General features: G+C 44.7%; 1 protein-coding gene across 11 annotated transcripts in view; it reads right to left on the bottom strand.

The window, feature by feature from the left end:
- FOXN2 (forkhead box N2) overlaps positions 1–26,138 on the bottom strand; it is a 114,913-nt gene that overhangs the window by 28,409 nt on the left and 60,366 nt on the right. For 8 of the 11 annotated variants that reach the window (XM_053244188.1, XM_053244141.1, XM_053244167.1 and 5 more), the window contains one exon: positions 11,893–21,253. The exons of 1 other annotated variant lie outside the window; for it this stretch is intronic. In XM_053244188.1, coding sequence (XP_053100163.1) covers positions 20,706–21,253 — 548 coding nt within the window. In that variant the 3' untranslated portion in view covers positions 11,893–20,705. Of the gene's footprint in view, positions 1–11,892; positions 21,254–26,138 lie in introns of those variants that run through there. 2 more of the 11 variants (XR_008305816.1, XM_053244219.1) reach the window with 2 other exon arrangements.

Below are 26,138 nucleotides of genomic sequence, written 5' to 3'. Positions count from 1 at the left end.
CTGGGCGATTCCAGTCAGTGTCGATTGGGGGTGAGTGTTCTGCGCCCTGGCAACTTTCTTGTGATGTTCCGCAGGGCTCGATCCTTGCTCCCATTCTCTTTAATATCTACATGAAGCCACTGGGCCTCGTCATCCGTCGGTTTGAAGTAAGTTTTCAATATGCTGATGAAACTCAGCTTTATATCTCTACTCCTGGCCAAACAGGTGATGCTGGCTCAGTGCCTAGAGGCTGCCAGGACCTGGATGGGCCAAAACAAGCTCAGGCTTAATCCTTACAACAGGGGCGTAGCAAGGTTGGAGTGGGCCCAGAGACAAGATTTTAAAATGGCCCCCCTGCTCACTGAAGCTCAGCTTATGAAGTAAAGAAATCTTAAATGAGGCTGAACAGTGGTAACAAAAAGCATTGTGTGTGTATATATATATACTATGTGCACCTATGTGCCGCAATAGAACATCATCCTAAAAGGTTTTGTAAATTGTGGACAATGCAAGTCATTTACTGGTACTGGAGAAAGACATGCTGTTCTGGTAGCTCCAAGTCTTAACACTCACATCAGTTTTGGAGGATGAAAACAACTGAAGGAAGCCCGGGCGGGTGCGCAGCTGGGGGAGTCTGTCATGTGACTTGCCTCTGGAGCCCCCCCCCAAGGCAGTGGGCTCCCAGACAACTGTCTCCCCTTGCCCTATTATAGTTATGCCCCTGCCTTCCAAGACCGAGTTAATCTTGTTCAGTTTGTGATCTGGCCAATTGCTGTGTGTGCGTTTATCACTTGACGAAGTTGCGCTTCCCTTGAGAGAGATGGTTCATGATCTGCGGGGTCCTTCTTGACCCACGGTGCCTGCTTGGCCAGCTTCGGCTGGTTCACCATTTATGGCCTTTTCCCAACCGGCGGGGCCTGGCAACAGTAACTCATGCCTTTATTACCTCTTGCTTGGATTACTGTAACACGTTCTACCTAGGGTTGCCTTATACTAAGCCAGACCATTAGTCCATTTGGAAGCTTCAACTAGTCCAGAATCCAGCGGCCCACCTCCTCATGGGTCGCTGTAGATTTGATAGTGTTATTATACCTCTTTTATGATTGCTGTACTGGTTGCCTGTTCGCTTCCGGATCCAATATAAAGTGCTTGTTCTCACCTACAAAACCCTTATGGGCTTAGCACCTGTATATCTCCGGGATCGCCTCTTTCGGCCAGTTGTATCCTGTCCTGTGAGGTCTTCTCAGTTGGCTCTCCTTAGTGTCCCAGGCCCTGGTGTAGTGCATAGTGCCTGGGCCCGTAGGAGGGCCTTCTCTGTGGCCATCCCTCTTCTTTGGAACACACACACCCCGATTCATTCAGCCCCCTCCTTAGTGCGTCTTAAGGCCCTTCTCAAGACCTACCTTTTTCAGCAGGCTTTTGCCCTTTTTTATATATATATATATATATATATATATATATATATATATATATATATATAGCTATAGCTATAGCTATAGCTATAGCTATAGCTATAGCTATAGCTATTGTTATTGTTCACCGCCTGGTCTTTGGAGGAGGCAGTATATAAGAAATTTCAAATAAATAAATAAATAAATCACCTATGTAAACCGCTTTGGACACATTTGTTGAAAAGTAGTATATAAATATTCACTGTGTTCGTTTTCGCTTATGGTGGGAAACCAGCTTTTAAGGAGGGTGTTTGGGCATTTGAACTGTTTGGTGGGCCTTACTGCTACTCTTTCCTCATTGTTCTTGTTTTCCATTGGGGGCGCGTTATGTTATTTGGTGGGTTTAGATGACTTCTGGGGGCTCCATAAGCCAGTTACACATCAGGAAAATGCCTATATATATATATATATATATATATATATATATATATATATATAATTTATTGTATTTTTTATTTATTCAATTTCTATCTATTTATTCAATTTCTATTTCCTTTCCAAAATGGCTCAATATGTGAGAGCGCACACTTCTGGTGAGCTTAATGTCTGAACCTGCCCAAGTGCAGTTACTGAGATTCTTTGCCCAATATTTTACTGCCTTCTGCCCACAAGATCTGGAAGTCAGGTGGAGAACCTCAGTAAAACGTCAGGTGCAGAATCTTGGTAACCCAACTCAGTGGGTCAGTGAGCTATAAATCCTTGAAAATAATAATAATAAAATTAGATTATATAGGCTTGGAAGTGACCTACAAAACAGAGGATACCTTTGGCTTACATGGGATACCACTGTAACTACATCCGTACCCAGTGCCCTATTGACAGTATAATGTTTATGGGTTGTAAATACATAGGCACACACCTCTGCATTCTACCTTTCCCCTTCCCTACTCCTTTATGAGCACTTGCCCTGGTTTTACAAGAAAAGAATAATTAGGTTTGGAGAGGTTTAAGAGATACTGCCCTATGAGAGAGATCAGTTAGGACCATCATGGGAAAGCACGTACATCTCGCTGCTCAACCTTCTGTTGCTATGATAACAGAAACAAAACAGCAGCTCAGAGCATTGCAGCATCAGCATCTGTGGGCTTGGTTTCAGCTTTGGCGGATGACTTTTTATGACTCACAGTGGCTCTTTCCCAACAATTTCTGATTTGTATTTTTCAGTTCACAGAAAACTGTCTCTTGTGAAATTTCTTTAACTGTAAATGTCTATAAATGTAAAAATGACTGACATTAGAAATAGCTTCTATATATGTTGCATAACTTAAGAGTTCATTGCCACATGATGTGGCAGTGGTGTTCACTAGCCTGAATGGCTTTAAAAATAATTAGACAAATTAATGGAGGTTAGGTGTCACGACCCCAATTCTGATTAATAGCATTGAGTCTGACCCGTGAGGTGGGGGGGCAGTCAAGATGGAGGAGCAGCCCCAAGCCCTGGCATTAAGTTGAAGCCTGAGCCCACCAGCTTCAAGATCTTGGAACTAGGGACCCTGGAAACATAAACCTGAAAGCCTGAACTTAAGGCCCCTAAAGTGAACATAGGGACACAGGAAGCTGCACTATACTGAGTCAGACCATTGGTCTATCTAGCTCAGTATTGTCTTCACAGACTGGCAGTGGCTTCTCCAAGGTTGCGGGCAGGAATCTCTCTCAGCCCTATCCTGGAGAAGCCAGGGAGGGAACTTGGAACCTTCTGCTCTTCCCAGAGTGGCTCCATCTCCTGAGGGGAATCTCTTACAGTGCTCACATATCAAGTCTCCCATTCATATGCAACCAGGGCAGACCCTGCTTAGCTAAGGGGACAAGTCATGCTTGCTACCACAAGACCAACTCTCCTCGTGCCAGTAATCCCTTGCCAACTGTGAGGGTTCCGTTCCGGGAAATCCTCATTTGGTGAATTCACAGTTGGGAAGCAATAGGGAATAAGTGAAAATGGGGTTAGGGGAACCGTGGTTGCGAGATGACTGAAAAATACAGTAAAAATTAGAGGGGGGAATCCCCCCTAACCCCTGAAAATCGCCCCCTGACCTCAGGAAATAACCCCCCAAACCCCCCAAAATTGCCCCCGAACCCTAACCCCTGACCCCTGGAAATCGCCCCACAAACCTCCAAACTTCAAAAAAGTCTCACCAAACCACAGATACTCAGGTCACAGCTAGCGAGGGTGCTCACAATTTCCCAGTCGCGGATACTCAAATCCGCGATTGCGAAAACCGCGGTTGATGAGGGACAACTGTCCCAGCCACTTCCATGCCACATACCTCACCCTCCCCGACACCTGCACAGCAGTGCCAGCAACAAGCCAGGAGAGACTTGGAGTGCAGAAGAAGTGCTAGGCTCCTGGCCAGAGGATTATATTGGTGCAATAGCACCACTATAGTTAAGCTAGAGAGTGCTTTCAGTGTCCCATCATTCTAAGCCCTGAACATTCTATTCCTTATACCATTTGTCCGATCTGCCTGCCCATCAGCACACAGTAACCAGGTGACAAATTTGGTGAATATCCCCGGCATATGTGGTGAAGATCCATTGGGAAATGGCTTAGATAGGGCAGTTTAAAGTTTTTCCCTTCTGAACAGGGGTTTAAAGGGTTGGCGACATTTTTCCAGACTGAGGAAGTGTTATTTGAATGATTTTGTAGTCCAGTTGCATAGTTTCGACCTTTAGACTGCATGCCAGAAAAGTGTCATTTTTATATCCCCAATTAATTAATTAACACAATTAATTGTTTTTTACAATTGATCCTCAAAGTTGGGTTTTAAGAGGCAGAAAAATGCATTTTTAGTGCTAACAGGGTCTTTGCAGTAGCAAGTTTGAGGTTACAGTGCCCACATTAAACATGGCAGCCCTGAACCTGCTACCCACTGCCACTCTCCTGCCTGCCACGCCCACCCGCCGCTCCGGACTCACGGCCCCGACCCTGCTGCCCACTGCCGCACACCTCACCCTAGCCCCGGCAAGCCGGCGTTCCCTGATGGCTTCCCCGGCCTCCGCCCCAAAGGCTCAGATTACCTCTGCACATGCACAGAAGCCGTCTGAGCCAGGGGGATGTGACAGCTGGCAGGGAAACCTGGCATGCCAGGGCCGGGACAAGGAGGAGCACACTGGAACAGGTAAGGTGTGTGTGTGCGTGCCTGTGTGTGCACGGCATGTGCCTAGGTTTGTCTGTATGCATATGTGCATGAATGGCTATGTCACGTGTGTTCAACTCTTACAATATTTTGCTTATATCATCCTGAAGGAAATTAAATCAAGCAGGAGAACTGTGAGGTTCATGGGAAATTTCTGGGAAGACAATCGGTAGTTTTGGAAATGGTTGTTAAAGCATTTCTTATTTGTAATTATCATTGTGTATGTTTTTAAGAAAAAGGAAAAAGTGAAGTACAGATTTAAAGTGAATACAAATTATCTGCTTCTTGTGTCCTCATTCACAGCTGAATAATCATGAGATGGGATCATACTATCTCCATTACTGAATCCACTAATTTCATTTACTTGGGTTTTTTCAGTGGGGTGTGTGTGTGTGACTTTTATCTTAGTTGATTGTTTGGCAAAGTTTTTTATGTTCAACATCAGGAAGCTTTACCTTGTGGTTTGGGTAAGCTCTTCCTCATAGTGTCTAATCATACTTTCCTTTTAAAAATGCCTGGAAATTCAGTAATCTAAAAACCCTCAGCTTAAAATGAGAGTTAAGTTGCTTTACATTTTCACTTGTGCTCTAAAAATAATGGAAATTGCAAGTTAAGGTGCCCATCTTAACTTCCACACCATATAAGTGGTAAAGACTTTGTACAGTCTGGTATATGATTGTGGTTTTAGAAATGAGGCTCCATGAAGCCACACTTTGCCTTGATCAGAGATGCATCAGGCAGAAACTCTAGGAAGTGATTAAGAAGTGATTAGTTAAATGTCTGCCTGGATTCATCCCTCCCCAGCCCAAAGTCCAACTGAAAGACCAAAGCAAAGTATGGGTGCATGGAGCCTCATTTCTAGAGCCATCTTCATATACCAGACATGCTGAACATGCTGGACTTTGTACAGTTTTTGCAGTTTATATGGCATGGAAGTTAAGATGTGCACCTTAACTTGCAATTTCCATTTTTTTAAGAGCACGAATGAAAATGCGAAGCAGCCTAACTCTCATTTTAAACCAAAGGTTTTTGGAATACTGAATTCTATTTTTATTTTTAAAAGAACAGTCTGTATTCCTACCTTCTCAAAGGCTTTCAGGGAGAAAAGAAATCTCAGTGTGGAGTTTTGGCTATTCTAATATGAAATAGATACAATAGTTCCATCTTGTTCATGCTCTAGCAAAGAGATGGAAGGGGAAGACCTAAGCACCAGGTGGGGCTATAGCTCAGTGGTAGAGTATCTGCTTTGCATGCAAAAGGTCCCAGGTTCAATCCCTAGCATCTCTCAGTAGGGCTAGAGAATTTAGGACCGACAAGATGTAGTACCTTTTCACACAGCACGTAATAATCTATGAAATTCTCTGCCAGGGGATATGGTGATGGCCACTAACTTGCATGGCTTTAAAAGGGTGTTGGACAAATTCATGGAGGACAGGTCTATCCATGGTTCCTAGCTTGTGGGCTATAGGCCTGCCAGACTGGTGACTATAGGCCACCTTCAGACTCAGAGGCAAGATGCCTCTAAATATCAGTTGCAAGGGAGCAACAACAAGAGAAGGGGCATGCACATACCTCTTGCCTGTGGGCTCCCCAGAGGCATCTGGTGGGCCGCTGTGTGAAACAGGATGCTGGACTAGATAGGCCTTGGGCCGGATCCAGCAGGGCTGTTCTTATGTCTCCTTCCCAAAACATTGGAAAGCCACTGCCAGTCAATTTAGGCAATACTGAACTAGATGGACTAATGGTCTGATTCAGTACAAGGCAGTTCCCCATGTTTCCCAAGTTCTCAACACCTGCCACTGAATTATCTGGAACAAAAGAAATGGACTTCAATCAGGGATCCTTCTGGGACAGGACAAAACAGGGCCACTGTTCCAGCAATAGGAATAAGTTTAGCCTCCATCCCAGTTGTGGCTTACATGACTGGTGTCATGTCAGCCACAATGTTAAGGACCCGCTGGAGCTGCTGCACAGCACTGCAGTGCTCTTTCCATTGTTTCCACTGGAAAGGAATGCTGGGCTGCTGCCCAGAAGCCCTTGAAAGACATTCTGCAGCGGCCCCATCACTATCCCAGCAAGGCTGCATTATAAGTAGCACAGCAGCACTGGCAGATCCCTACAATCAGTGAAGGGCTGCTGCTCATCATGTCGGCTGATACCTGTAAGTGGTCCTCATTACTTGCTTGCATTTAGGGATGGGGTCGTGGCTCCGTGGAAAAGCATCTATTTTGTACACAGAACATCCCAGTGTGTTGTTCACATAGCAGGCCTTACCGTGAGTTTAATGCAAGGCTTTACTGCGAGTTCAAAGTTTCCCAAAAAGACTGATGCAAAAAGTGGAATTTTTTTTACCCTGGATATAAATCGGGCTACACTCTAACACGCAATGAAAAACCTGAATTGTGTGTGAAGTGCTCCCCGGTAGCTCGGGGTAAATCTGGCCAATTTGTGAATGCACACTCTCCGTTCCAGAGAAGTGAGCTAAAAGCCCTGTGTGGAAAACACCCTGGTTCAATCCTTGGTATCTCCAGGTAGGGCTGAGTAGGGATGTGCACGGAACCACAGAAGAGTGGTCCGGCACTGGGGGGAGTGTCTCTTTAAAGGGGTGGTGGTAGTACTTACCCCACCCCCATGCCGCTCTTCCCCCTTCGGCGCTGGTGCTTTTAAAAATCTTCTTGGGGGCGGCAGAGAGCCTCCCTGTCGCCCCTGCCCCCGTCGTCGTCTTTCTAAGCCTGAAACAGAGAAGAGCTAGCGGCGCGCATGCGCCCTTCGCGGTGCGTGCGCTCATCTGTGCCGCTGGTGCGCACGCTCATCTGTGCCACTGGCGCGCGCGCACACACTACATATATTACATGGCGTGTGCGCCAGCGGCAAAAATGAGCGTGCGCACCGTGAAGTGCGCATGCGCGCCGCTAGCTCTTCTCCGTTTCAGGCTTAGAAAGACAACGACGGGGGCAGGGGCGACAGGGAGGAACTCTGCCACCCCAAGATTTTTAAAAGCACCAGCGCCGAAGGGGGAAGAGCGGCACGGGGGGGGGGGAGGTAAGTACTACCACCACCCCCTTAAAGAGACACTCCCCCGCCCTGCCAAACCTCCAGAATTCCGGACCGGTCCAGAGGGCTTTTCAATTGTGCCTGAACCGAACCTTGCACACTACTAGGGCTGAGAGAGACTGCTGCCTGAAACCTTGGAGCGCCACTGCCAGTCAGTGTAGACAGTACTGAGCTAGACAGACTGACTTGGTATAAGGCAGCTTCCTATAAGCAAAATAGCCGCCATTCACCACAGTGGAAAGAAGGAAAGCACTGCCTTTGGGCGCTAGCCAGACTTGGCCTCTGCTCTCAGCATTCAGCGGCTGAGCCTTCACTCATAAGGGCAGAGGCGTAACTAGGGAAAACGGCGCCCGGGGCAAGCACTGAAATGGCGCCCCCCCACCGCGCCCCCCCTGCCGCCCCCCTAACATACTACATTATACTTAGGTTTTTCCTCACAAGCGCCCGCCGCCACCGCCAAGCCAGGCCACTGACTGGCCGCCAGGCGCCAGCAAAGCAATGGGGGGGCGCAGGCAGCGCGGAAGGGACCGCTTGTGGGGAAGGGGGCACCGACGCGCTCCCTTGACTGCTGCAGCGCTGCTGCACTGAGCAGGAAATATTTGTATTAACAAAAAATTAAAAAAAATTTTTTTACTTGGTCATGGCAGCGCCCCCCACGTGACCAGAAAAGATGGCGCCCGGGGCACCTGCCCCCCCTGCCCCCCCCATAGTTACGCCTCTGCATAAGGGAAGTGGTGGATAAACGGAAAGGCAGAGTAGGCATTTGCCTACGGCAGCAAGATTTGAGGAGCAGCAAATTTTGCCCCTCCTCAAATTTGGCCGCCCCTCTCTGTGGGCAGCGGCGACTGCAGCAGCAAGGGTGGAGTGGGTGAGGAGAAAGTCCCCCCTTTTACCTTATTACCAAAAAAAGGCAAACCTTTTTTGTTTCAGGTAAAAGGGCGGCAAAAAGGTTAACCCGCCCCCAAACAAGGGCACTGCAGAGAAAGGGCAATGCATATGAAGATAGATGTATGTACTCCCTCAGGGGTCCATGCAATCCTTATCTTCCATTTGACTTCCCCAATATGATCCTCAACATGTCTCTTGCGTGCAGTATTTAATACTGAAAAGTTATTCCTGATCTCCCGCAAACCATACAATATTCATCAAGACAGACCAGGAAGCACTCCAGGTATGCCGATTCCTGGCTCTTTGAGAGTTAAACCCTTTAAAATTAGGTCTTGCTGAAAGCTGGCTCTGTTGCCTAGCGACTGCTGCATGGGATGCTGCTGTCATTCACTAGATACTTCCCCGGAGAGTCAACCTTCTGCTCACACAGAACATGTTATGATTGGGTGGAGATGACATCATGCTCCTTGACAAGAGCTCCAAATTATTACAAAGACAGCCTTTAATCATCTGCTTTTGAAATAAATTACAGGGGGAATTCTCATATTCCTTTCAAGAGAACCCTATGTGTGTCTGAGAAGAGCCTTGGGGATTCCTAAGGCACAGTTCTTCCAGACAGACCACCACTCCATACCTTTCTCCTGGTACCAGATTCTTCCAGGGTCAAATTGCATGTGATGTTTAGCCTGGGACTGACAGGTGGACTTAAACACAAAGGCTGACATGTTGAGCAGCATAATGTAGGTAGTTCAGCACTGCTCGTGCTGCTCCAAGTGTCTAATACACTGCTTGTGGTGTTGCAGAACAGCTCTGTTCCACTACCTATAATTGTGAAATCACAACTGCACAACGCTACGTCCATTATTTCCAGTGGATGTAGCATGCCCATGTTAGGCTGAGCAACAATGTCAGCCAATAGTAGCTGACATACTGCACAGGGGGATACAGCAATGCATGTACTTAAGTAGCACAAATTACACAAATGCAAAAGAATTTACAGTCTGTTACACAAGGGCAAGCCCATTTTTTCCATTGGGCTTACTCTTGTGTAATATCTTTTGTGTAATTTGTGCAAATGCAACATTACTGGGATGACATCCCCTTGTTCAGTATGTCAGCCAGTGTCCTTAACCCCCACAAACACACACTTCCAATGACATTTTCCTGATGAAAATTATCCACAGTATGGCTATTTGCAGCAAATAGCAAGTAGGAATGCTCAGGGGAGCATGGTGCCATCAGGGGAAGTGCCAATCCCAACAATGTACCACAGACCTCCTCCTGACCCATGCTGGGCTCCACCTCCTCACCAACTGCTTTTTGTGGGGAATACATGCAGATGTTTGGAGCATGGGACAGCCCTTCTTGCTGTCTCTCTGTCCACACCTGACACTTGTCACAGTACAGAAAGCATGTGCCGGGCAGGCTCCCACTGTCTGTATTTCTCTGTAAATAGAAGTGGGGTTCATCCTAATCATCATCTAACTTTTCCAAGTTGCATTTTGTATTTGGGAAGAGCCATAGCTCAGTGGTGGGACACATGCTTTGCATGCAGATGGTCCCAAGTTCCACTGGCATTTCCTTTTGTAACGCATTATCAACTTGTGGAATTCTCTGCCACGAGATGTGGTGACAGCCAACAACCTGGATGGCTTTAAGAGGGGCTTGGATAACTTCATGTAAGAGAGTTCTATCTTTGGCTACCAGTTGGAGGTCTATAGGCCACCTCCAGCCTCAAAGGCAGGATGCCTCTGAGTACCAGTTGCAGGGGAGTCACAGCAGGAGAGAGGGCATGCCCTCAACTCCTGCCTGTGGCTTCCAGCGGCATCTGGTGGGTCACTGAAACAGGATGCTGGACTAGATGGGCTTCCTTGGGCCGGGAAGAACAGCAGGGCTGTTCTTATGACCTTGTGACATCGACTAACTAAGTGTGGAAAGCTCTAGGAGACCTTGGCGACATAACTGGCAGGCTTTTCAGCCACTGCATTTCAACCACTGTTCTCAACGCAGCTTACAAATTACAAGTAAGCAAAATAAAAATGCCAGCAAACTGACAGAAGTTAACAGCCAACTTTTTGACATTAAAAAACCTAGAGAGCCAGTCATGGAACAAACATGGATGGTTTTGACAGCTTGTTTAAGGGCCCATCTCCTCAGTCTTCCACACTGGACTTAGTAAGTGATTCCAAAGATGGGAGTCACTGCCAGGAGACTAGATGACCTAAGGCAGCTTCTTGTGTTTGAATTATGTAGACTGGGTTTTCTGCTTTACACAGTCACTAGAGCAGATAGCCTGGCAAGCGGCATGCTGTATAGTCTCCAGTTGTTAAGCTAGCTCAGTTTGGTAAAGGTAAAGGTAAAGTGTGCCATTGATTTTGACTCCTGGTGCCCACAGAGCCCTGTGGTTGTCTTTTGGTAGAATACAGGAGGGGTTTACCATTGCCTCCCCCCACGCAGTATGAGATGATGCCTTTCAGCATCTTCTTATATCGCTGTTGCCCGATATAGTACCAGTGGAGATTCAAACCGGCAACCTTCTGCTTGTTAGCCAAGCATTTCCCCGCTGCACCACTTAAGGTGTTTGGACCTTATTCGCAGAGCTAAAATGCCATTATGCTCAGTGTTGTGCCAAGGGTCATGAGATGGATCCAGCTCCTTTGGATAAGTCACTCTGTTTCTACCCCACTTCCAAAACGCTCCATCCTTCCCTCCCTGATCTTGAAACTGCTCCAAGGAATGGTGCACAAAAGAGAGGATTCTTGGTCCTCTTCACAAGTTACACGCAACACACAATGTGTGGACAATGCATACAATTGTTGACCTGTCAATTCATACAGTTATTTGCATGTTCTGTTCAACATATATTCTTTTGTACACATAATTTTGTACGCTACATGTGGTGGTCCAGTATCCAAGTTGACATTTAATAAGAATGCATGTTTATCTGATAGAGATTCATGTGGAAGGGAATTCTTTCGTATTTCTGTTCACTCCAAAATGTGTACACATGTTCAGACCTATACATGTGTACAACACAATGTCTTAATAGTGCTTCTGACTTTGTGCCCATCCAGTCTTTCCTAGCTAGGAATGGGAAGACCAAAGAGGAGACAGAGGGACATGCAATTCTCTCCCCCATGCATCTTTATCAGATAAATTTGAAAAAGACACAGGTCTTACCCTCTGTTCTCTCCCTCCACTCCCAAAGGGAAGGCCTCTCCTCCCACCACAAAGTGGCCCACTAAGTCAAAATAGTGGCCAACCAGAGCACCGTCAAATATGCAAGACAGACACCATGCACAGACAGGAACAAGCCTCTGAAAGTTCATAACAAAGGCTTGCAATCATACTGACACACATGCAGAAAACACATTATCAGTCAAAAATGTTATAAAACAAAGTTTATTTTGAAATACTTTATCATAATGAATTGCATCTCTTTGGTAAAAATAAACTCCATAAACATTTTAATTAATAGAGGTTAGCATACAAAAACTAAAGTATCTGTAAAATTATTTTTAAACCAGGCAAACTACTCAACTGGGATCAGGGGGGAAAGGGTTAGGATGGTGTTTATCTACTGGCAGAGTTATTCTAAATAAATCTGAGGAGCTTTTTCTTATGCTACATTGAGGGGTGGGGGGACATGGGGCAAGCTAATTGTTTAAAAAGAACTCTGGTTATTTTGATCAGAAAGCATTCTTACAATTTCCACTTTTTAAATAAATAATAGTTACAATGAATCGGCAATTGGAAATGGTTTCATATCACTGTAAGATGGCAACATAATACTTTAAATTATGCACTTTAACGTCTGCAAAAAATGTACATTTCTAAAACAGACCTTTTATTGGCACTGGCAGTTAGCTGTGAAGAATGTGCTTTTCCAAATAAATGGCAGGTACAATATTTTTAAAATACTCTACACTTCTTTTTCAATAAATATTTTGACTACCCCATTATTAGCATGGCGGGGTGTGCTTTGCTTTAACCAAAGAGTTTGCTTTAGCCTAACAAAGAAGCTGCAAATTGTACAAGTTTCAAAGTTGGGCTTTCTAAAAGGATTGCCTGCAATTCTTACAGAAGCTATAATTTAGCATTGAAAGATGAAAGAGAAGGATTTGCATGGCAGTGGCATCAGTGTTTATCTCAAGTAGGGGCGAGCCTCTTGGAAACCTCTCCATATTCATTTTGGAACTGAGTAGGTCTTAACAGTTTCCACTGCCTTCTACCTGTTGCTAAGACTGATGATTCGGTGTGAACCCATCTACAAAAGATCGCCAAGTTAAACAAACAAACAAAATCAAGTCGCAAAATGGGTGAACAATCCGTTATGCTTGGCACATGGCTGCTGCTCAAATGGCATCCACATATCTATTTCTCTGCCATAACATACAGAATCATTTCCCCCACCTTGGAACATCACTATATGCATCTTTGATAGCAGCAACCAATGAAGTGGCGTGGTTGGCAGTGAAGCACTTCATAAGGGCACGACCTGGGGTAAGCCATCCTCCATTTAATGGAGTAGTAATAGACACACGGGGATGCTTGTTTATTAGCCACCCTGTATCAAGCATAATGTAATTTCCATCTGAATTGTGTATTAACTGAAATGGTGGTAAAGTTGGTTCCTACTGAATGGTTGCCACCATTCAACACCTTCACTTCTTCAAGGGTAACTCCTTCTTCAAGATTTACCCAAGCCCTAGATATCCTAGGTGTCAAGCACTAGATATATCTGTTCCTGTCTGTCTTTGCTGTGGCAACAGGACCAGGATTTGTTTTTCATCTGGGCACACAATGAAGCTACAACGCCCTCTTCCCTTCCTTCCTACACGAACTAAAACCAAAAAGAAACAAAAAGCTAAGCTATACATTCAGAAAATAGTATGTGGCACAGTTACCCTGAGAATATACCACTTGAATACAGGCAGGGATTGCAGGGACAAAATGCTCCCCACATAAACTCCCTGACAAAATGCTCTCTACATAAACTCCTCTAACAGAGATTCCCAGATGTTGTTGACTAAAACTCCCAGAACCCCAAGCTGCAATGGCTTTTGCTTGGAGATTCTGGGAGTTGTAGTCAACAACATCTGGGAATCCCTGTTAGAGGGAACACTGTTCCCTGGAGACAGAAAAAGATAATGTCAGGGTGAAGGATTCTAGACATGCCTGCTCTCACACATGCTCGTTACATCCAAGATTCATTTCATTGTATACTAAACTACCCAGATTCTAAAGTGGTATAGTCCCTGTTGGAGGATTATACCATGTATTTTTTCCTGTGGACACAGTCTTTTATTCAGGAATTTGGTATGAAGAGGGCATGCAGTATTGACAAGTAGGATAGTTGCACTGAATGTAACCCAGAGATGCAACTACTTCTGGAAGAGAGAGCCAAGTGTCACTGTACTCTAGATTAATGCTATGTATGTTTTACTGTTTTTTTACTGGAAGGAAAGACCAAGACACAAAGGGCAGGGGACACCTAGGAAGAGAATCACCTTTAAACAGTTAGGAAGGCATAAGTCTTGTAAAATGGTCTCCCAGTCCCTGCCCCAAACTGATAGAACTCTAGCCGTGTTGACTATGCCGTGCCATGTTCACTCCAGTCAGTCTGTTGTGGAGATCAGGACAGAGTACGGGTCCCAAAACATGAAAACAGCAGGGGGCAGATTTATACCAAAAACATGTCTGTCCTTGATCAACATCATCCTCATTCGGCAGTCTTTCCACAATACATCTGCAAATGAATCAAACCTTCATAATGTGTGAAGGGACCCATCCCAAGATCTCAGAACTGGTATATATGTTACATGGAAAGGGGAGGGGTCAGAATTCTGGCCAGCACCACTTAAAAATGCAGTTGCAGCAGGGAGGTCTCCCTCACCTTTTTTTATTACTCCCACATAAAATGTTCCCTATAGGTAGTAAACTGCATGTCAGGGAAAGGACTATGCTGAACCCTTTGCCCTGATGTGCTGCTTGCTACATGCATGGAAGAAGAGTTTGCTTTTTAAATAGGGGAGAATCCGCAAATACCATTCCTCCCCTGCAGACTGAAGTGGTACAGCCCAGAATTCTACCACTGCATCCTGTGTGATTCATGTTAGATCTACAAATGCAGAACGACTCTCGAGGTGACAGAACTGACTGCACCACTTCAGACTGGAAGTACAAATCAAATTTGTGAACACTCCCCTACTGTTAAAAAGAAATCCCTAGAAAAGTAGCACCTCAGGGAGTGGATGAGTTGAGAATCTTTCCCCCATAATGTGCTAGTTTCTTACTTGCAGAAGATGTTTATATTTGGAAGTGCATTCAAAAATGGTATTTGCAATTGCTGCTTGAATTTGCAGTTTACAGAACTAATCATATAGACCAGATCTCAAGCACTGAGATCTTGTGGGGTGGGGGGGTACAGAGTTCTTGTCCTGCCACAATTTCAGCCCTTTAACATGGATTTTTAAGTGGAGCTGTGTTCTCTCGGCTTTTGCTCCCACCAAATGCTTTTGCTGCTCCGCCTTTGCTCATGGGAAAGATTGTAGAAACCATAAATCAATGCAGACGAATACTACATACATTTTCTATCATAAAAGGGACGCTCAACACTTCATTAATAAAGGGAAGACGAAAGACTATAAGCGATCAGGTCAGATGCAAGGCAACAAGACCGAACAATGGAGTTTGGGAGGAGGGAAGGAGCCTCATTTTAAAATCTGGCCAGTTTTAGCAGAAAGTGGATTTCATTCTTTTCAGACTTAAGAAGATATGCAGGACCTAAAGATACACTGTCTTCATAGAGCAGCCCCATTATCTGCATTGCTATGAAAATATTTCACACCACATACATTATTAACACATATATCTTGGACAAATGCTAATGCACAGGGCATCTCTGGTCAGCAATGTAACATACAAGACTTTAAATTTCGCATTTGCACTTACTATACAGGCGTTTCGGTTTGCAAAAACAGTGAATTCATATGAACTTCCATGCAGTCGGACATCATTCTTCATTTAAGGGGGTTGCTCACAAGTCACAGCTGAGGCAAAAATCACAACATGGGAAGGAAATACAATCCATTCATGAGTTCAGACATGGGTTATGTTTGAGAAGATGAGGGAAAGAGCCTTAACAGCATGGGCTCAACTTGTCGATGGGAATATCTTATCCCTGAGGCTGGCAGGCAGGGCTCTATCTTCTAGGGAGGGTCATCTTTTAGGGAGGTAAAATCAAGATGCACCTCAAGCAAGTTCTTTTTTTGGAGTGGCACCACAACTGTAAAACTGTAAAACACACTACCCAAAGAGGCCCGCCAAGCACCCTTTTTGTAAAGCTTTCAACAGCAAAAACAAGCAACGCCCCACATTTTTATTTAAACAGCCATTTTAACTCACTAGAGCGTCTCAATTTTGGCTTCTATATTGCTTTGGCATAACCTTTTCATGCAGGGGATCTCAAACTGGGGCTGGGACCCCCTAGGGGCCTCAAACCACTTTAAAGGGGGTCCCAAACAACTCAGGAAGGTCAGGAGGACCTAGGCCTTACCCAACATGTCCAAGATGTGGAGATAGTCAGGGGCAATGGGAGGCAGATGGAGACAGAAGCCAATAACTCGGCTCCTCTGCTTCTCACAAAGCCAAGGACAGGCACAGCAGTGACACTTCTTTGGCTGTCAGGCTAGGGGAGAGTTCCCTCACGGGAGACACTTACTAGAGCTCATCTAGCAAGTGGTCCAAGAAATGCCATTGCTTTACCTGTCCTTGGCTTTGTGAGCAGCAGAGGAGCAGGGTGGTTTTCAGCTTATGTCCCTCTCCTCATGCCTCGAAGTCTGAGCAATTCTTCGCTTCACGGTCTTGACAGTGTCTCTTCCTGAATTTTGGATTAGTGTGCAAGTGGAGTACAAAGAATTAAGTGAGAAAGCCATGAAAATACTGACCCCCTTTGCTTGATTCCCTACTTGTGTGTGAACCAGAGTTTTCAGTAGTTGCTGCTATAATAAGCAAATACCTATTGAAATTAACTTGGAGCCCAACATTAGACTGGCAGTCTCAAACATAAAACTCAGATTTGAAAAACTAAGTAGGAGCAAGCAAGCTCATCCTCATTTAAAAGGTAAATGTGCTTTATTTATCTCTGCCTAATCAAATCAATGGCTGACATACATCCTGCCTAACAAAGTGTGTGTGGTCCTAACATCACTGGAGCATTAGCCCCTGAGCTGGTCTTCCAAAACATGGTCACTCTTCCACTCTTGTGCAGGAGCACAAATAATTTTCAGAGCTTGACTGCACTTCGGGAACACCCTGGGAGCACTCTGCCAGACTGGAAACACACTGCTTGATCCTCAGCAACCTGTTTTTGGTCTACACAGCATTAGTCTGGATGTCATCCAATAGCTTTAAACATGGCGGGTCATGCCGTTTTATATATTATTTTAGAGGGTAACAGTATCAAAACGTTTGAGCACCCCTGTTTTAATGTTATAGGAGTGTATTTCATAGAAGAAAAACACACTGCCTGTACAATTTTGGAAATAACTTACAAAATACCACCCATCTCTGACTCGTAAGTAGATACAGGTATCAGTCCTTCCCATGTTGACTTGTGGCTGAACTTCTGGGACCAAAATCATAAACACAGGAAATTGCTCTAAAAGCGCTTTTGGCAGGCAGAGAGTTGCTTTGGCCAATCCATCAGAACATCTGGGCTGAAGAGGAGAAGCAGGTGATTTACAAAACAAGCACCATTTGTGTTTACACTTTACATTGGAGCAAGTTGTGAACAAAGAGGTGAGCGTGCAAACGTCCATGCATTATAGATTCTTTTTGTCTAGAAACTAGCAATGTGATTACAAGCTAGAGCCATTTACAGTTTGCCACCATTTTAACAAAGATTTGCTGTGATATACTAAAAAGAAATGCTACATAGACCCTTGCAACCTTAAGGCCTACCCCAGGAGAACTTCTGTGGATGTTGAGCAATAGGTGGCCGTTGTGATCCAGAAAAACCACAGTTTTTGTCCTCTATTGCCAATGCAAACCATTCCAGAGCTAATAACAAGAAATCTTTGACTGGGCTTCCTTGATCTCAGTCAATGCACTGGACCTCTACAGAATGGCTACAGCAATTATTACAGCATCATAGTTTATGCTGGCTATAAGGAGGCAATATTCACAAAAAGGCAGTGAAATAAAAACCTCTAACTTACTACTTTGTCACTATGGAAGCGAAGAACCACCTTCCACTTTACTTGCTACTAGTTAAAACTGTAGCTTCACTCTACTTTGCCAAAAACCTGACGTTGTGATCTGTAATTTGGAATTGTTTTTCCAACAGGTAGATTTGCGTAACTGGTGCAGCCTGTGACCTTTTGCTCACACTCCAAGACCCAGAAAACAATGTGAAGATTAAATGGCACGTCAAGCTGCCACAACCCACCCCAGCAAACCAGCCAAAATCAGCTAGGCTCATGCTTTGATCAAGATGGAACAACATTCAAGACATTCCAAGAACTACAGAGCACAATGGCTCCAACCCACTGCCCAGAAATGAATGCTTTGAAAAGAACAGGGACAACATAAGAGCATGGCTGCACAACTCTAGCCCTTCTGAAGAGGTTGGACTATAACTCCCATAAACCTTGACTGTTGGCCATTGTGGCTGGGGATGATGGGAGTTGTAGACCAAAACAGCTTTGGAGTCAAAGTTGTGCAGTTTGGCATAAGAGTGTAGCTGTGCCTTCTTGAAAAAAAGCTCCTGTTTATTTCTGTGGTGGCTCACACAGGGGACATTTCCATGGATCTGGTCCATGTGTGAAACCTACTAGCACGGCAGCACTGCAATTCGCTTTCTGGGTAGCCATTCATCTCAATCAGGGCTCCTTCCCACACTGCTCTGAGGGAACACCAACAGGTTGCTTATTCAGAAACTGAATAGGTGGGCAAAGCCATCAGATCCCTGTGATGTGCACTGCCCTCCTTCCTGTCCTAACCACTAATCAGTACAGACAATGGGAACAACTAAAGGGCTAACCTGGACCTGGTTGGCTTTGAACCGTAGACTGACTGCAAACATGTCTCCCTCTTCCAAAATATTTTCCACACCTCCAGCTGCACACAGTGGAGCACCCATGGAACAGAGCTGCCACCTCAGAAGGACCAGAAGCGCATATGTGCCATTCAGTCACAATGGCTGAAGGGGATGATGAGAGATGTTGTCCAACAACAGCTGGAGAGCCGCAGTTGTGCAGCCCTGTTTTAAGATCCAATGGGGATCTAATTAAAAAAAAATATGTAGGGTTCTCAGACTTTGATTCTCAGACATTGGACTACTCCCATCCTCAGCCATTGTGGCTGGAGATGATGGGAGCTGCACTCCAACAACATCTGGGGACCCCCATTTGAGAACCCCTGGCGTACAGTACATCTTCCAATCCCCTTTCAGTGTCTTAACAAGAGTGTGTACATCACACGACATTATTTTCAACAGTACCCATTAAAGGCTGTATCTTATATACTGGTTTTTCAAGAATTGTTCAGTTAATTCAGAGCAAAACAGAAGAACGCAGTAGGGGGAGAAATGGCTGATCTTCCAAGCGGCATGAGAGCATTCAGGGGAAACCCTCTTTCAAAGGTTTCATTCTCACTGAGGCAGTACAACAGTATTTGGGCTGGACCACTTCAGACAACAAGTGGGGGTTCATGTGATGGGATGCTCCGCCCTGAAATAAAGATTCCTACTCAGAAAACAGCATGTCAGGGAGAAGGCTAGGCTAGGCTAGACAGAGGTTTACCGCTTCAGTAAGAATTAGACCAATATCAGCTAATCTTAACCTTAAAATGGTGTGCGCACACACATAATCACCATTATGCAATGCTTTACCTGGACATTTAAGAGCAGGTTTTCTATACAATAGCCTTTTACAACTTAGCAATCAATATTTTTCACTTAATTGGGGTTTCAAGACTACAGAAGAAGGACCCAGCTTCTTAATTCTTTTGCCACAAATAGGAGGGAAACTCTAGGTGTTTCTAGAACTCTAGATTCAAGTTCACATGTTACATCTTTCCCACATGATAACTGCAGCTATTGGTCAAATGGCAACTGGTCCACAATGGCAGCTTTATAGTATTTGGGATTATTGTGGACTAGGGACTCTTTGCACTCAAGACAATTGCACAACAATGGAAGCAAAGGTGGAAGGCAATAAACCTCTCCTCTGTTTGCCATTGTGTAAGAACACAACATATGAAGATGTTCCAAGTCCCAACCCACTACACGTTCCAGATCCTGACACAGACAAGGCTCTTAGTGCATAAGGTTGGAGGAGTGAGAGAGAGATTGACCTGCATATTCTCCCACTCCCAGTGCCCATGCTCCAACTTCAGGCCCATCTAATTTGGCATGCCGGGTACTACTTTGGAAGAGAAGCTAAGGTGTGAAGAGCCCAACCAAGATCAAGCCCACCTTGCTTGATCTCCTGATCTTGATAGCTAATGACTGTACAGACAAAAGTAGACCACTGCATGCAAATCTGATCCAGGCAATCCTTACTCTTCAAAATTCGAGAGTGAGAGACCGAGACTGCACACTGGATTTTATGCATGCAAACCCCAGTTCCAAAGCAGTGTCCAGCATATGAACATCAGGCAGGTTTGGATAGGTGCACTGGAAATCATGGAGCAATTATCTATTCCCACTACACATGCACTCTATGCAAGGCTCCATCTGCATGGGGTCATGAATCCCTCAAGTTAACTTAATACAAACAGATGATCTCTGTACAACCTCCTACCTAAGGCAAGATGGAACTTTTCACCTTTAGCATGAGATGAAACAGGCAATGTCACTCATGTGAATCCAAACCACTCTGCTGAAAATCTCAAATAATCTTTGCTAAAATTATAAAGGGAAAATAAAGCAGTTAGGGTTTCCTTAGCCCACCTTTTTTTTCTTTTTTTTGCAATTTTAATCAGTTCTTCAATACCTAAAAATCACGACCACCACCCTTACCATTTAAAAAACCAGTTTAAAAAAAATTGTGAAACTATATCCTGCAAAAATTAAAGACAAACAAAAAGTCCTTTTATGGCTTTGATCACCCTTGTGAAGGGTAAAAAGTAGAGGAGTATTGCCACGCTAAAAAATAAAATGCGCATTTATATCCAAATCAAGAGAGGTCTCATTTCACATGGTGTCACTATTTTTTTTCCTCCGTTTCTGGCTATGGGTCTTTGCAGTACTTATGAGGGAGCCTAGACACGTACTGATCCCGGCTAAGTGAAGCAGAGACCCAGCGGCCTCCTTCAGTTCCTCGTCTATTTCCTGGCAGAGCTCCTCCAGGGCTTTTTGACGAGGCTGGTTCTTGCCTGAGGTACCGATGTGTGGCTGCACAGTAAACCCACTGCCTGCCAGGGGGTCGCCGTCATCACCGTCTGTGTCTGCTTCGCTGTGGAACCCTTCGCTGTCGTCGCTTCCTTCCCGGCTGGCCTCCGAGACAAAATCGTAGACCTCGTCGATGGAGGAGAGGGAAGACACGCTGGATAGAGATGTGCACCGCTGCGAGGCCACACTGCTGGCGCTGTAATTGTGATCCTCCTTGGGGTCAATGCTGGGGACTGCGACACTCTTCTCCTGCTGGCTTGCCTTACTGTGGTTATGGAACGCGTTGCCGTAGTTCCTTTTTTTAGAGAGCTTGAGAGGCTGCGGCTTTTCACCTACAGGAAAGCAGGCGCCTATCAGAATTGGGGACGGATCATTTAGCAGTCCGAGTGGTCAGGTTTCCACTCTGAAGATGGGTGCAAATGAAAAATGTGCCCAGTCTGCACTGTTAAGAGAGAAACCGCACAATCTAGGCACATTTACTCAGAATACCTCCCACTAGGTTCAACGGGGCTTATTCCCCAATTAGGGCTTACCCCAATCACTTCTCAGTTTCTGAACATGCAAAGCTGACTTCTGCTGAATTCGACAGTTCATCCAAATAGCTCAGTATTGTCTATACTGACTGGCAGTGGTTCTCCAGGCTTTCAGGTATGGGGGTCTCTCCCAAATTTAACCGAATATCCCAGGAATCAATCCTGGGACCTATCAAGCAAAAACCTGGCTTTTCAAGAGGATCCTTAAGCTGGCTTAATACGCATCTGTTACTGGACTACTTGGTAGTTTCAAAAATTCTACTGCTTTTTTGTAAATTAATCTACTAGTTTTTGTAAATTAAGATGCATTAGTTTTAAAAATAGTTTTTATGCTCTTTTTAATTTTTTCGTAATCCACCTTGGAGGTCCTTTGGAATTCAAAGTGCAAGCTATTAAATACTGTAATAAAATATATAAATGAAACTTTGGTTGGGATCTGAAGGGCCACACATAGTGTTCTACCTTTACACTAGAACTTTAATTGCCTTTTCTTCCCTGTGCCACCTCTTGTGTTCCTCAAAAAGCTGCTCCCGAGAGTCTGATAGAAACAGAGAGTTGAAGAGATCTGGGAGAAATTTCCAAAGCTCTGCCTGAAGCTTCCCTGAGGCACAACACCTCTGCCTTTATTTGCTGTCAGACAAGCATGTTCTACTACTTCCTTATTTTGCATCTGTCTTCATGTCAGAGGATACTGACCATATACCCACTTTGGAACTGAGCTTCTTAGGCTTGGAAGCTGAAGAACTGGGCCAATTTGAGTTGGCGAGAGAGTTTTTCTAAACTCTCTTGAAAAACTAAAAATTAACAAATCACTAGGGCCAGATGGCATCCACCCAAGAGTTCTGAAGGAACAAATGTGAAATTGCTCATCTCCTAGCAAAAATATGTAATATGTCCATACAGTTACATCTGTGGTAGAGAGCCTACAATCAGGCTCTCTACCAGAGGACTGGAAAATAGTTAATTAACTCTGATTTTCAAAAAGGGATCCAGGGGAGATCTGGGAAACTACAGGCTGGTTAGCTTTTCTCTGCTGGGTAAATTGATGGAAAACATACTGAAGAATAAAATAGTTAAACATACAGAAGAACAGGCCTTGCAAGGAGAACCAACATGACTTCTGCAAGGGCAAGTCTTGCCTCACTAAATTTTGGAAGGCTTTGAGAGTATCAACAGGCATGTGGATAAATGCAGTCTGGTTGACATAAGAACAGCCCTTCTGGATGAGACGCAAGGCCTATAGTCCCGCATCCTGTTTCACACAGTGGCTCACCAGATGCCTCGGAGAAGCCTACAGGCAAGAGGTGAGGGCATGCCCTCTCTCTTGATGTTGCTCCCCTGCAACTGGAATTTAGAGGCATCTTGCCTCTGAGGCTGGAGGGGGCCTAGAGCTACCAGACTAGTAGCCATTGATAGATCTGTCCTCCATGAATTTGTCTAAGCCCGTTTTAAAGCCATCCAAACTAATGGTCATCGCCACATCCTGTAGCAGAGAATTCCATAGATTTATTATGCGCTGTGTGAAAAAGAACCTCCTTTCGTTGGCCTTAAACTTCCCGGCTTTCAGTTTCAAGGGATGACCCCTGGTTATAGTGTTGTGAGAGAGGGAGAAAAAATTCTCTGCCCACTCTCTCTACTCCATACATAATTTTATACACCTTTATCATGTCTCCCCATAGTAGCCTCTTTTCCAAACAAAAAAGCCCCAGATGCTATAGCCTTGCTTCATAAGGAGGTGCCCCAGGCCCCTGATCATCTTGGTTGCCCTCTTCTGCACCATTTCCTGTTCTACAATATACTTCTTAAGATACCAGAACTTAAGGTGACCAGAAATGTACACAGTACTCCAAATGTGGCCCCACCATAGACTTTTATGAGGATATTATAATATACATATTTTTTATTTTCAATCCCTCTTCTAATGATCCCTACCATGGAATTTGCCTTTTTCACAGCTGCCGCACACTGAGTCAACACTTTCAACAAGGAGTCCACCACGACCCCAAGATCTCTTTCCTGGTCAGTCACTGACAGCTCAGACCTCATCAGTGTATATGTGAAGTTGCAGTTTTTTGCCCCAATATGCATCACTTTACACTTGCTTACATTGAACTGCATTTACTGCAATGTTTTGTCGCCCACTCCCCCAGTTTGGAGAGATCATTTTGGAGCTGATCACAATCAGTTGTGGATTTTACTACCCTCCATAGTTTAGTGTCATCTACAACACTATAAGTCTGGCCAGTTCGCTGTTTACCACAACTTCTAGATCATTTATGAACAAGTTAAGGAGCACTAGTCCCAGTACAAATCCCTGGGGGACCCCACTTCTTACTTACCTCCATTGTGAAAACTGCCCATCACTGTGAAAACTACCCATTTTAGTCCTACCCTCTGTTTCCTGTCCTTCAATCAGTTACCAATCCACACATGAACCCGTACCCTTATCCTATGACTGCTAAATTTACTTAAGAACATTTGGTGGAGAACTCTGTCAAAAGGTTTTTTGGAAGTCCAAGTATACGATGTCAACCGGATTACCTTAATCCACATGCATGCTGACACTCCAAAAGGTTAGTGAGGCAATATTTGCCCTTGCAGAAGCCATGCTGGTTCTCCTTCAGCAAGGCCTTTTCTTCTATATGTTTAACAATTTTGTCCTTAAGTATGCTTTCCATCAATTTACCGAGCACAGAAGTTAAGCTAACCAGCCTGTAATTTCCCAGATCCCCCCTGGATACCTTTTTGAAAATCAGAGTTACGTTAACTACTTTCCAGTCCTCTGGTAGAGAGCCTGATTATAGGGACAAGTTACATATTTTTGCTAGGAATTTGCAATTTCAAAATTTCAGTGCTACTCCACCCAGCGGTGTAGCTAAGGGAGAGGGGCCCCATGTTCAACCCCTCCCTGGTGGCCTCTCGGAGTGAGGGAGATCATGAAAAAATTAGGGAGGGGTGGATTGGGGGCCCCTCAGAAGCGGGGGGGGGGGACTGGGTTCTTTGAACCTATCTGCTCAATTATAGCTACAGCCATGACTCCACCCCTCACTATCCTTTCTGTAGAGTTTGTATCCAGGAATAAAAGTGTCACTCTGGTTGTCACCGTTCTACCAGGTTTCCATTATGCCACTATGTCTATGTTTCCATTAGCAAACAAGCATTCCAGATCATCCATTTCAGCTCAGAGTTTTCTGGCATTGGTATATAAACACCTATATGCCTCTTACCTGTTGCTGACATGTGCTATCTCCCTTACAGTGTATACTTGGACTTCCAAAAGGCATTTGATAAAGTTCCCCACCAAATGCTCTTGAGTAAACTTAGCAGGCATGGGATAAAGGGACAGGTTCAGACTGGATTGGTAACTGATTGAAGGACAAGAAACAGAGGGTAGGAATAAATGGACAGTTTTAGCCATGGAGGGAAGTGAGAAGTGCAGTCCCCCAAGGATTTGTACTGGAATCAGTGCTCTTTAACATGTTCATAAATGATCATAAATGGGGTAAGCAGAGAAGTGGCCAAATCTGCAGACGACACTAAACTGTCTAGGGTGATGAAATCCAAAGCAGATTGTGATAAGCTCCAAAAGGATCTCTCCAAAGTGGGGGAGTGGGCGACAAAATGGTAAATGCAATTCAGTGTAAGCAAGTGTAAAAATGCAAAGAACGCTAGCTTCACATATACACTGATGGGGTCTGAGCTGTCAGTGAATGACCAGAAGAGAAATCTTGGGGTCATGGTGGACAGCTCATTGAAAGAGTTTTTAGCAGCTGTGAAAAAGGCAAATTCCATGCCAGGGATCATTAGGAAGGAGGTTGAAAATAAAAATGCCAATATTATAATGCCCTTATACAAATCTATGGTGCGGCCTCATCTGGAGCACTGTGTACAGTTGTGGTCACCATATCTTAAGAAGGACATTGTAGAACTGGAAAGGGTGCAGAAGAGGGCAACCAAGATGATCAGTGGCCTGGAGCACCTTCCTTATGAGGCAAGGCTACAGTATCTGGGGCTTCTTAGTTTGGAAAATAGGAGACTACGGGGAGACATGACAGAGGTGTATGCAAGGACTAGAGAGAGTAGACAGAAATAAATTTTTCTCCCTCTCACACAACACTACAGGGTTCATACCATAAAACTAAAGGCCAGGAAATTTCGTGCCAACAAAAGGAGGTTATTTTTCTCACAGCGCATAATATATCTATGGAATTCTCTGCCACGGGATGTGGTGATTGCCACTAGCTTAAAGGGCTTTAAAAGGGGTTTTTAGATAAAAATTTTAAATAAATAGTTAAATAAATAGTTTTTAGATAAATAAAAGATAAATTCATGGAGGACCATTCTATCAATGGCTACTAGTCTGAGGGCTATAGGCCACCTCCAGCCTCAGAGGCAAGAGGCCTCTAAATACCAATTGCAGGGGAGCAACATCAAGAGAGTGGGCATGCCCTCACCTCCTGCTTGTGGGCTTCTCAGAGGCATGTGGTGGGCCACTGTGTGAAACAGGATGCTGGACTAGATAGGCCTCAATCAGCAGGGCTGTTCTTATTCAGTGAGGTCAGGATACTGAAGCTAACCCGGAAGGTGCAGCTTTGAACTACTAATCCTTCTACTTGTGCTACAGGGAGATAACTTAATCAATTTGCTTTTCTTTTCTTTTTTGTAATTTGCAAACTTCCACTGGCAGCAGGCCTGCAAAATA

This window comes from Hemicordylus capensis, chromosome 1 (assembly GCF_027244095.1).
Source record: "Hemicordylus capensis ecotype Gifberg chromosome 1, rHemCap1.1.pri, whole genome shotgun sequence".
Classification (NCBI taxonomy): Eukaryota; Metazoa; Chordata; class Lepidosauria; order Squamata; family Cordylidae; genus Hemicordylus; species Hemicordylus capensis.
This window is presented reverse-complemented; position numbering and strand designations above follow the sequence as displayed.